The sequence below is a fragment of the Neoarius graeffei genome, chromosome 2 (assembly GCF_027579695.1).
Source record: "Neoarius graeffei isolate fNeoGra1 chromosome 2, fNeoGra1.pri, whole genome shotgun sequence".
NCBI lineage: Eukaryota > Metazoa > Chordata > Actinopteri > Siluriformes > Ariidae > Neoarius > Neoarius graeffei.
Window position 1 is genome coordinate 44,671,808 of NC_083570.1, and position 13,306 is coordinate 44,685,113.

At 41.0% G+C, this 13,306-nt stretch overlaps 1 protein-coding gene across 2 annotated transcripts in view; it reads right to left on the reverse strand.

Annotated features, from left to right (window-relative positions):
- The window catches only part of gnptab (N-acetylglucosamine-1-phosphate transferase subunits alpha and beta), a 103,432-nt gene that overhangs the window by 41,489 nt on the left and 48,637 nt on the right, over positions 1–13,306 (reverse strand). For both annotated transcript variants that reach the window (XM_060914291.1, XM_060914292.1), the window contains 3 exons: positions 5,184–5,345; positions 4,455–4,634; positions 27–197 (listed from right to left, as the gene is read on the reverse strand). In XM_060914291.1, coding sequence (XP_060770274.1) covers positions 27–197; positions 4,455–4,634; positions 5,184–5,345 — 513 coding nt within the window. The remainder of the gene's footprint in view (positions 1–26; positions 198–4,454; positions 4,635–5,183; positions 5,346–13,306) is intronic.

Sequence of the window (13,306 nt, forward strand, 5' to 3'; positions counted from 1 at the left end):
TCCTGTGGAGTAAAACACAATCAAACCTTCTGGCCTTTTGAATGACTGTAGAAATCATCCGGCCATACATCCTTGCCAAAAAGCACGTCATCATTGAGGTAGATAAACTTCTGTGAGAGGCCTGGAATTCGATGGATGTGTGTTTCGATGGCTGGAGAGCTAAACGTTGGCAGATGTGACTGGTTTTGGAAAATCTCCTGGAGGAAACAAACAGACAAATTGGCACACGGAAACATATAAAGACCTGTAAAAAAAGACTGGGACTCTATCAATTTTTTTTAATGTAAAGTTGTGTGTAAAAGTTTGCATAAGCCAAACCAAAATAAAATTTTATGCTGGATTTACTCTGATCACCTTCCTATTCGCGCGTGTGTGTATGTTGAACAGTGGTAAAGCACAAAGCGCATTCCTGACACAGCTCATTTGAATTTAGTGACGCCCATTAAACTCCATAAAAGGGAAAGCACACAGACAGCTAGGAGCATGAAATGAACAATCAGTGCAAATGCTGAAAAACTAATATTCAATAATATTTCACAATTATTCATGAAAGGCAAAGTGAATATCGGTGAATAATACCAAAAAGACGACGCTGAGGTTATTATTCACCAATATTTCACTGAGCCTGAGGTGGATAATTGTTTTAGTATAAATACAAATGTGATTATTATTATTGATTTATTTATTTTAAATACAACCCTGATTCCAAAAAAGTTGGGACAAAGAACAAATTGTAAATAAAAATGGAATGCAATAATTTACAAATCTCAAACTGATATTGTATTCACAATAGAATATAGACAACATATCAAATGTCGAAAGTGAGACATTTTGAAATTTCATGCCAAATATTGGCTCATTTGAAATTTCATGACAGCAACACATCTCAAAAAAGTTGGGACGGGGCAATAAGAGGCTGGAAAAGTTAAAGGTACAAAAAAGGAACAGCTGGAGGACCAAATTGCAACTCATTAGGTCAATTGGCAATAGGTCATTAACATGACTGGGTATAAAAAGAGCATCTTGGAGTGGCAGCGGCTCTCAGAAGTAAAGATGGGAAGAGGATCACCAATCCCCCTAATTCTGCGCCGACAAATAGTGGAGCAATATCAGAAAGGAGTTCGACAGTGTAAAATTGCAAAGAGTTTGAACATATCATCATCTACAGTGCATAATAACATCAAAAGATTCAGAGAATCTGGAAGAATCTCTGTGCGTAAGGGTCAAGGCTGGAAAACCATACTGGGTGCCCGTGATCTTCGGGCCCTTAGACGGCACTGCATCACATACAGGCATGCTTCTGTATTGGAAATCACAAAATGGGCTCAGGAATATTTCCAGAGAACATTATCTGTGAACACAATTCACCGTGCCATCCGCCGCTGCCAGCTAAAACTCTATAGTTCAAAGAAGAAGCCGTATCTAAACATGATCCAGAAGCGCAGACGTCTTCTCTGGGCCAAGGCTCATTTAAAATGGACTGTGGCAAAGTGGAAAACTGTTCTGTGGTCAGACGAATCAAAATTTGAAGTTCTGTATGGAAATCAGGGACGCCGTGTCATTCGGACTAAAGAGGAGAAGGACGACCCAAGTTGTTATCAGCGCTCAGTTCAGAAGCCTGCATCTCTGATGGTATGGAGTTGCATTAGTGCGTGTGGCATGGGCAGCTTACACATCTGGAAAGACACCATCAATGCTGAAAGGTATATCCAGGTTCTAGAGCAACATATGCTCCCATCCAGACGACGTCTCTTTCAGGGAAGACCTTGCATTTTCCAACATGACAATGCCAAACCACATACTGCATCAATTACAGCATCATGGCTGCGTAGAAGAAGGGTCCGGGTACTGAACTGGCCAGCCTGCAGTCCAGATCTTTCACCCATAGAAAACATTTGGCGCATCATAAAACGGAAGGTACGACAAAAAAGACCCAAGACAGTTGAGCAACTAGAATCCTACATTAGACAAGAATGGGTTAACATTCCTATCCCTAAACTTGAGCAACTTGTCTCCTCAGTCCCCAGACGTTTACAGACTGTTGTAAAGAGAAAAGGGGAGGTCTCACAGTGGTAAACATGGCCTTGTCCCAACTTTTTTGAGATGTGTTGTCATGAAATTTAAAATCACCTAATTTTTCTCTTTAAATGATACATTTTCTCAGTTTAAACATTTGATATGTCATCTATGTTCTATTCTGAATAAAATATGGAATTTTGAAACTTCCACATCATTGCATTCCGTTTTTATTTACAATTTGTACTTTGTCCCAACTTTTTTGGAATCGGGGTTGTAATTGTTCTTTACCTAATTTGCACATTTGTTTACCTGCACAGTTTATTTATTTTATCTTATTTTTCTCGTTTACTTATTTCTTAATATCTTAGAATAGATTGTTTTTATGTAGCTCCTTTATTAGAATAGACCGTCTTTATTTAGCATTTATTTATTGAGCACCTTAACTCCAAGCCAAATTCCTTGTAGTTGCAGCAATTACCTGGCAATAAACCTTTTTCTGATGATTCTGATAATTGTATTAAAAAAAAATTTATTTCAATCTTCAAAAAAAGGCATGCACATGTAATAAGGGCGCGCCACAGACTTTGTGTCACTTATCTACGCCGAGTCACATAAAATACTTTGTTTTGAAATCAATTTAAAAAAAAAAAAAAAAAATCACAATTCCACCTGACCTTTCAATAGTTTTAGACTAAACTTCGCAGCATCTTTAGTGCTTTTAGGAACAGGATTTCATCTCATCATCTGTAGCCGCTTTATCCTGTTCTACAGGGTCGCAGGCAAGCTGGAGCCTATCCCAGCTGACTACGGGCGAAAGGCGGGGTACACCCTGGACAAGTTGCCAGGTCATCACAGGGCTGACACATAGACACAGACAACCATTCACACTCACATTCACACCTACGGTCAATTTAGAGTCACCAGTTAACCTAACCTGCATGTCTTTGGACTGTGGGGGAAACCAGAGCACCCGGAGGAAACCCACGCGGACACGGGGAGAACATGCAAACTCCGCACAGAAAGGCCCTCGCCGGCCACGGGGCTCGAACCCAGGACCTTCTTGCTGTGAGGCGACAGCGCTAACCACTACACCACCGTGCCGCCTAGGAACAGGATTTTCTTTCATAATTTGTAATTCTTCCTCACTTACAGCGACTAAGCGATTGGCCACCATTTTGCTGAGTCACTCAAGGGATTTATCGAGAAATCATCTGAATTTCTCGACCAATCAGCGCACATGATTTCCTATAAATCACCCAAGCTTGTAGTACTCGAGTCTGACTCGTGCCCTAATTTTAAGGACTCGTGACTTGACTTGGACTTGAGCACTGATGACTCAGACTCATGCATTAACTGGAGACGAGGACTCGGATTTTTTTTCTTAATTTTTTTTGTAACACGCCATAATAATTTGGCATAAGATATTTATCTCTATATTAATGTTTTATACTAATTCCGTGCAAGAGAATGCACAGTCACCTGTTCATATGTCATGTTCAGGAACAAACTAATGTTAATGGTGCTAAAATGCCTGGAGAGAACGCCCCTAGGATTGTCTGCTTTGCTTATACAGGCTTCTCGTGCAGTGGGGAAAGAATGCACTGCTATGTGTTCCGTATGTAGAAGAACTATCGAGGAGACGACGGGGACGACCTCGAACTTCAATCGTCATTTAGCAAGACTCCACCCAGAGAAGGAAGTGACACGCTATGTTCATTGCACTGTTGATAGTGGGCGGGGCTTGCTGAGCAATGAACTAGCTAGTGTTAACCCTCTCTCATGTTATTTCCCGTTGTGTCGGACTCGACTCGGACTCGAACACTGGGGACTCGAGACTGGAGGCATTTGCTTACGGCTTATTTTTCCGTGCAGACAAACCGGCGCGTTGTCCGTTTACACGGTGCAATTTCGTTTGTCATAAATGAGTGAATAGCTTTATTCGTGTTAATAGATGAATTTGTGTTGGCTCACTTTCTTTATTTTTATATTCTTTAATTAAATGGCAATAAATAAGAATAGTCTGGTTTTCACTAAATGTTCTCTATGGCGCTTCGTCACATGACTGAGTAAACGAGCATGAGGATGTGTTTTTGATAGTCGACTCCAAAGCCCTTCTGCAAGTCGCTCTGGATAAGGGCAACTGCTAAGCACTGTAAATGTAATAAACAATATCAAAAGCACGTTAGTTCATCTTCTTAGGCGTAAATTTGCACGCTCGGTAGCACGAGTAGGTTAGGAACGGTTTTCTGAATTTACAGGATTTTTCATGAAGAACTAATTTGTGTAAATGCACGTATGAATAATTTACAAATAAATCTCGCCAATGTCTGGAACCATCCGTTAAGAAAACAACATGAACACAGATACATCAGTGGAATAAATCATTAACCCAAGCAGATTTAGGCTCAATCATCAACTATACACCATTCACAAACCTCATGGGTAACCACAGTAACGCGAGGATTGTCCAGGTTTAGCCAGGAGGGGATCTGCCCATTGGTCACAATAAAGACATGTCGAACCCAAGGGGCGTGTCTTTCCACCGAGCGTAGTGAATAGCGTAGCTCCTCGTTGTCCTCAAAGCGGCTGGCTGACACATCCTCATCCTGCTTTGACTGGAGACGCAGAGCACAAACGACATCCTGATACCACTCACACCACTGTGTCTTGATTACATCACTCTTTCTACATACACACACACAGCAGCCTCTTTAATAGGAACACCACACTAATACTAGGTAGGACCGCTCTTTTTTGCGCTCATAACAGCTTTGGTTCTTCATGGCATGGATTTCTTTGAGACTGTGGTGCATGTGACATGACATTACTGCTGATTGGTCACTGCGCTGTGGCTCTTCCTGTTCCGTCACATTCTATAGTCATGGAACTAAATGGAATTGAGAAACCTTTCCGAGATCTTGTAGAATCCATGGCATGAAGAAGTGAAGCCATTTTACGCAGCACCCAAACCCAAGGTCTTTGATCAACTCAGGATCTTCAACATTTCACTTCTAGAAAAGGTAAACAGTGACGAATCCCAATGTGGAACGTTACTGATGCAACCATAACATAACACGCAGATCATTGAGAACCCAAAGGACACTCTAGAACACTGCTTCTCCACCGGCTATTACTGATACAGCGTACACGACTCAGGACGCTACCTGTGAGACAGCACTGAGGTCCCAGAACAGGTAGGCAGGACTGACGGTGAGCTCTTTGCCGTCCACGGTCAGGTTCTTCTTGGCCTGTTGCTGGAGGTCTGTGAAGTCCTGAGCTGTGTTCAGGTGCAGGAGAGCGATGCTGGCCTCGGAGTATAACTGAAACTGGAGGACAATATACTATATTACGTTCTCAACATTAATGCAGCTCAGCTCATCTTTGTGTTAAGGAAGAAGAAACCATGGTTTTAAGTTTTTCCTCCATTTCTGCACAGTCAATGGAAAAATCATTTAAAAGTTGGAGGTGGGGAATTGAATTCATGTCAGACCACACATGCTCTGTAGGTACTTAATAATATATCATGTGACGATAAATCACAGTACAAATTTTTGACTAGTGTTTCCCCTACCGTACCAATATATCCCCCCCCAAAAAAAAAAATACACGCACACACACACTAAGGCCTTGGGGGGGGGGGGGGGGGGGGGGAAGAAACACACACATCTGGAGGAAAGGGGGGAATTAAGAAATACCTTTAAAACACACACACACACACACACACACCTGGAGGAAATGGGGGAATAAATAAATAAATTTAAAATACACACACACACACACACACACACACACACACACACACACACACAGGTCTGGAGGGAAGGGGGAATGAATGAATGAATGAATGAATGAATGAAACACACGCACAGGTCTGGAGGTGAGGAGGGACAAACAAACAAAAACGTACGTCTGGAGGAAAGGGGGGAATAAATAAATAAATGAATAAATTTAAAAACACACAAAGGTCTGGAGGGAAGGGGGAATGAATGAATGAAACGAAACACACGCACAGGTCTGGAGGGAAGGGGGGAATGAATGAGTGAATTAATAAATAAAAGCACACACACAGGTCTGGGGGATGGAGAGAGAGAGAGAGAGAGAGAGAGAGAGAAAGAAAGACACACCGAGGTCTGGAGGTGGGGATGGATTTAAAAAAAGAAAAAAAAAAAACACAGGTCTGAGGGGATGGATGGATGGATGGAGAGAGAGAGAGAGAGAGAGAGAGAAAGAAAGACACACACCGAGGTCTGGAGGTGGGGATGGATTTAAAAAAAAAAAAAAAAAAAAAAAAAACAGGTCTGGGGGGATGGATGGATGGATGAATGAATGGAGGGAGAGAGAGAGAAAGAAAGAAACTGAGGTCTGGAGGTGGGGAGGGATAAAAAATAATAAAAAAAAAAAACCCACACACAAAGGTCTGGAGGAAAGGGGGGAAATAAATTTAAACACACACACACACACACACACACAGACACACACACACACACACACACACACACGTCTGGAGCGAGGGGGGGGATAAATAAATAAATAGATAAACACTAAGGTCAGGGTGGTGGGGGCTTGTTAAATAAATATCAAGTAAATAAAAAAATATAAATAAAATTAAATAAAATTTTTAAAAAAAAATACCACACACACACTAGGCGTGCAGGCACTTGGACCATGCGGAAAGTGCGCCTGCTCAAAAACTGGAGAGTATGCAGGCACTCGGACCATGCAGAAACATTTCCCGCTCAAGCTGCTGGTTTTCTGTCCACTTCCCTCTCCTCTCATGCGTTCAAAAATGATTCGATTCAAACGATAGTTAGCAATGTCAGAACCTCCCGAGTGGCAAAAGATGGAAAGCATACGACACTTAAAAATAAACAAATAGATAAATAGATAGATAAATAAATAAAGTGAGAGTGTTGTCTTCAGACACTCAATATTAAGTTGGCGAATGTTATGTTACAATTATTCATAGTGAGATCATGTTGGAATATCATGTTCCATCTTCAAGTTAGCTAGCCATAGAAAATGACTTTTTTAATGTTATTTCAAAAGAACGCAGTCTACTACTGTACTTTTTCACTCAACACATACATCAGAGTAGTGATCAGCAGTGGAGAGGTGAGTGAAAACACATTACAGAAAGAGGAAATAGGCTCTCCGTCTTTCTAATTAGAATTCTAAATCAATTAGAAGTACAAATGGCGCTACGCTTTTCACTTTTTCTAGGGGAAACCCTGCTGATGACTATTCAAATCAAAGGAATAAAAAATTGTGATTATTATCAGGCTGCGTAATCTCTTCATTCTTCTGAGCTGTAACCATGTTGTTTAGAGAGCAGAGGGAGGATACAATAGCGGGAATACACGTGACTAAAATGACTTTCTAAAATGGGAAAAAGGTGACTGACTGTACAAACAGATTTAATAAGAAAATCAGAGCTCTGTTTTGACAGACTGCTGAAAGCTAAAGAAAAGAGAAGCAAATCGAGGTAGAACAAATAGAAGTGCATAGAAGTTTAAAAAGAAAAGGCCGATTTGTTATTAACTTTTCAATTTTTAATAAAAGGGTTATTTTAGCTAACAGGCTATTATAATTTACTCCAACCTTTACAAATAATTATTGCGGTTTATTAGGAAAATGATTTTTTTTATTTTTATTTAACAAAAGGAATATTTAAGTTGACAAAGAAAAGGAAAATAAAATGTTTCATTTTCGTTTTGGGAGTAATATTTTCTTCATTCAAATTTTTTTCCCAAAAAATATTGTAGGAAAATCAAATCATATCATCAATCCTGTATCCATGAATCGAATCATGAATTGGGTGAATCGACACAAGCCTCATGCTCTATGAATGGTCTGACAGGGTTCTCCAGAAAATCCGAAGTAGCCGGCTTAAAAATAAAAATAAATAAATAAAAAGGTAGTTCTGGAATTTATGGCAAAGTCGCTGTGGTGCGCCAAAGGCATGCTAATGCGAGGAGAGTCTGGGGGTATGCCCCCTGAGAAAATTTTGAAATTTACATGCCTTCTGGTGAGGCGGCACGGTGGTGTAGTGGTTAGCACTGTCGCCTCACAGCAAGAAGGTCCGGGTTCGAGCCCCGTGGCCGGCGAGGGCCTCTCTGTGTGGAGTTTGCATGTTCTCCCCATGTCTGCGTGGGTTTCTTCCGGGTGCTCCGGTTTCCCCCACAGTCCAAAGACATGCAGGTTAGGTTAACTGGTGACTCTAAATTGAGCGTAGGTGTGAATGTGAGTGTGAATGGTTGTCTGTGTCTATGTGTCAGCCCTGTGATGACCTGGCGACTTGTCCAGGGTGTACCCCGCCTTTCGCCCGTAGTCAGCTGGGATAGGCTCCAGCTTGCCTGCGACCCTGTAGAACAGGATAAAGCGGCTAGAGATAATGAGATGAGATGAGATGCCTTCTGGTGCATTCTCAGTGAATAAATTACTAACCATTTCCCTGTAAAATACTTGCAAAATATGTATGAAATTTCTCTCCAGATGTGTGTGCTTGGCTTTCTCAGTTACCCTCTGTAGTACGCTGCCTGACTCTGTATTGTAACATAACTACACATGCTATGGCGTGCTCATGTGGTCCAGCTCAGCCAATCAGAGCACAAGAATCAAATCAACAAATATGGCATCACTTCTGGTCATGTTAGACCCGAATCGAAGACCATTTTATGGTGAAATAATTGGATTTGCAGCAAATTATGGGCAACTAAATAAAATCGCTTGAAAATTGAAAGGAAATTTTTTTTTCCCCTGGCATCGAGTAGCCGGCGCAGAGCATCTGTGCAGGTAGAGAAAACCGCCAGTCACCGGCACTTCTGGACATCTCTGGTCAGGGGAAATAATTTGAGCCAAATGTTTGGATTCGTCACTTTACCAGGTCGTATAGAATTTGCATAAAATTAAGACATTCAATTCTCTTAGTCAGTCATTGCTGAAATTGGTGTGTCTCTGTGCAGCGCCTGGATATAAATTTCAATTAATAAATTCATCCCTATCGAACAAACCTGAGGCGACGGTGGTGAGGAAAAAGCCCCTGAGACGACATGAGGAAGAAACCTTGAGAGGAACCAGACTCAAAAGTGAACCCATCCTCATCTTGGGGACAACAGATAGTGCGATTATAAATCATTTCTCTTCCATGACTGTGTACTATAGAGTCAAAAAGTGCTAACTGTTAACAGGAACACAAGTACAGCGGTGCTTGAAAGTTTGTGAACCCTTTAGAATTTTCTATATTTCTGCATAAATATGACCTAAAACATCATCAGATTTTCACACAAGTCCTAAAAGTAGATAAAGAGAACCCAGTTAAACAAATGAGACAAAAATATTATACTTGGTCATTTATTTATTGAGGAAAATGATCCAATATTACATATCTGAGAGTGGCAAAAGTATGTGAACCTCTAGGATTAGCAGTTAATCTGAAGGTGAAATTAGAGTCAGGTGTTTTCAATCAGTGGGATGACAAATCAGGTGTGAGTGGGCACCCTGTTTTATTTAAAGAACAGGGATCTATCAAAGTCTGATCTTCACAACACATGTTTGTGGAAGTGTATCATGGCACAAACAAAGGAGATTTCTGAGGACCTCAGAAAAAGCGTTGTTGATGCTCATCAGGCTGGAAAAGGTTAGAAAAACATCTCTAAAGAGTTTGGACTCCACCAATCCACAGTCAGACAGATTGTGTACAAATGGAGGAAATTCAAGACCACTGTTACCCTCCCCAGGAGTGGTCAACCAACAAAGATCACTCCAAGAGCAAGGTGTGTAAGGGTAGTATCTCACTGGGCTGTGACAGCCTGCGACTAGTTGGAGACACAATTGCGATAAAATATGCGAATTAGCGACAATTTTCACTTGGAATCACACTGAATTGATATTCACATATTTTATTGCAATTGTTGTGTCTCCAACTAGTCGCAGCCCAGTGAGATACACTCGCACTTCCTGTCTCATGGAAACTGACTTGAGAAGGGTTCGTGACGGATTTGCGACACCAGCGATGCATTTACAGCTATTTTGAGAGAAATTTTGTCACACTAATTTTTTGAACAAGTTCAAAATTTCAGCGACGAAGGAGTGACATTTTGCGACTCATGCGAGGAAATTGAGAAGCCCCACAAATGTTTCAAGACACTTTTGAAACTCTCTCGCGAATGACATTCGCAATTTGTCGCAAGCTGTCACAGCCCAGTGAGATACTGGCTTAATAGTCAGCGAGGTCACAAAAGAACCCCAGGGTAACTTCTAAGCAACTGAAGGCCTCTCTCACATTGGCTAATGTTCATGAGTCCACCATCAGGAGAACACTGAACAACAAATGGTGTGCATGGCAGGGTTGCAAGGAGAAAGCCACTGCTCTCCAAAAGGAACATTGCTGCTCGTCTGCAGTTTGCTAAAGATCATGTGGACAAGCCAGAAGGCTATTGGAAAAACATTTTGTGAACGGATGAGACCAAAATAGAATTTTTGGTTGAAATGAGAAGTGTTATGTTTGGAGAAAGGAAAACACTGCATTCCAGCATAAGAACCTTATCCCATCTGTGAAACATGGTGGTGGTAGTATCATGGTTTGGGCCTGTTTTGCTGCATCTGGGCCAGGACGGCTTGCCATCATTGATGGAACAATGAATTCTGAATTATACCAGCGAATTCTAAAGGAAAATGTCAGGACATCTGTCCATGAACTGAATCTCAAGCGAAGGTGGGTCATGCAGCAAGACAACGACCCTAAGCACACAAGTTGTTCTACCAAAGAATGGTTAAAGAAGAATAAAGTTAATGTTTTGGAATGGCCAAGTCAAAGTCCTGACCTTAATCCAATCAAAATGTTGTGGAAGGACCTGAAGCGAGCAGTTCATGTGAGGAAACCCACCAACATCCCAGAGTTGAAGCTGTTCTGTACGGAGGAACGGGCTAAAATTCCTCCAAGCCGGTGTGCAGGACTGATCAACAGTTACTGGAAACGTTTAGTTGCAGTTATTGCTGCACAAGGGGGTCACACCAGATACTGAAAGCAAAGGTTCACATACTTTTGCCACTCACAAATATGTAATATTGGATCATTTTCCTCAATAAATAAACGACCAAGTATAATTTTTTTTGTCTCATTTGTTTAACTGGGTTCTCTTTATCTACTTTTAGGACTTGTGTGAAAATCTGATGTTGTTTTAGGACATATTTATGCAGAAATATAGAAAATTCTAAAGGGTTCACAAACTTTCAAGCACCACTGTATGAGCTTCAGAGTCATTTCTGAATTCATTCAAGTTTTAATTTTAAGTCAATCGTATCAAAGTGAAGTTATTAACCATTTAGTGACGGAGACTTGAGTGCAAACTGCACTCTCCTTTCTCTCAGGAATAGGTCAGATGGATTAACTCACTCCTCTCACTGCCGGCGCCAAATCACAGTCCCCTAATGATGAGTGCATTCATGGGATCAGGGTCTTTTAGCACCTCTTATAAATGTTGTTCCACACACACCCCTGTTGTCATTCTTTTACACATGCCTTACTGAATCCCTCTTCGACAGACTGGACCACAGAGGGCCTCCAATCTATCAATAGCTTTTACTCAGTAACTGTTTCCAGGAACATTTGCATGGCCAAACACCTCCGACAGGTGCACTGTGCACGCGTGTGTTTAAAGGAAGGAGAGTGCATGAAATAACTCATATTAACTAGATGTGGCACAATTAGACATGCAACGATGTATTGTTTGACAATAAATCGCAATACAAATTTACGACGATTTCAATCGATGCAATAAAAAGTGGTTATCATCAGGCTGCGTAATCTCGCAGTTCTTCCCAGCTGTAACAGTGTTGTTTAGACAGCAGCGTATGCAACAATGTACAATTCTTTGTTTGCAAATCACATGACTTTTTGCCTCCTGGGTCACTTCTGGTTTCCGAGTGACGGGCAACGATTAAAGACGGCGTCCAAGCCAAGTACGCGTCCAAAGTCATCTTGTGCAAAACATTCTACATCTAACTGTTAACAGGCTAGAACCAAAAATCGAGATATCAAGAAAACATGCAATGGATTGGACCCCTATGACTTAAAAAAGACAGAATTTTCAATCGATTTCAACAACTTCCTGAACACAGTTTCTGGACATTGAGTTATCTGGTCGTCCAAACATCGTTTTACACGAAGAATCAAATGAAAGCTTTTTAAAAAAAAAAGTCTTGAAACTTAGAACTTTTGCGTTTATCACTGGGTTCATGACATTAGACTAAGCCTTCTAAAGGATAATAACCATCTTGTTTTAGCGAGGGTGAGTAGCGTAAGTCGAAGTGTCATGTGTGATTCAAGTCGGAGCTGCTGTAGGCATTTTCACAATGATAACTAGGATTTTATTTCATGATATTTCACATGTAGCTCAGACTTATGAATTGACATCTTTCTTTCAAATAAGGTCAACCATTCACAATGATCGACAGTCACTTCTATGAAGACTTGGGTGATTCTTAAAGATGATGGAGAAGTGATAACGGGTCACTGCAATTTTATGGCTGGGTAAGCCAGGCTTGTAGTACTCAAGTCTGAATCGTGCCCTAATTTTAAGGACTCGTGACTTGACTTGGATTTGAGCACTGATGACTCGTACATTAACCGCATTCAGACTCGTAAATTAGAGACAAGGACTCTGATTTTTTTTCCTTTATTTTTTGTAACATGCCATAATAATTTGGCAAAAGATATTTACAGCTACATTAATTTTTATACTAATTCCATGCAAGAGAATGCACATTCACCTGTTCATATGTCATGTTCAGGAACAAACTAATGTTAATGGCGCTAAAATGCCTGGAGAGAACGTCCCTAGGATTGTCCGCTTTGCTTATACAGACTTCTCATGCAGTGGGAAAAAAAATGCTCTGCTATGTGTTCCATATGTAGAAGAACTATCGAGGAGACGACCTCGAACTTCAATCGTCATTTGGCGAGACTCCACCCAGAGAAGGAAGTGACACGCTGTGTTCATTGCTCTGTTGATAGCGGGGCTCGCTGAGCGATTAACTAGCTAGTGTTAACCCTCCCTCATGTTATTTGCCCTGTTGATAGTAGGTGGGGTTTGCTGAGTGATGAACAAGCTTTTTATCTGTAGCCTATTAACTAAAATGGGCCAGTCAAGCAGTAATGTTAGTCCAACACAGTAGCAGAGACGCTTTCACATAAAGGCAGCAACAGCCACCGTTAAATGGTGTGGTTGGAGTCTTGTTCTCGGACTCAACTCGGATCAATAGTGGACTTGACTTGAAATTTTCTTTA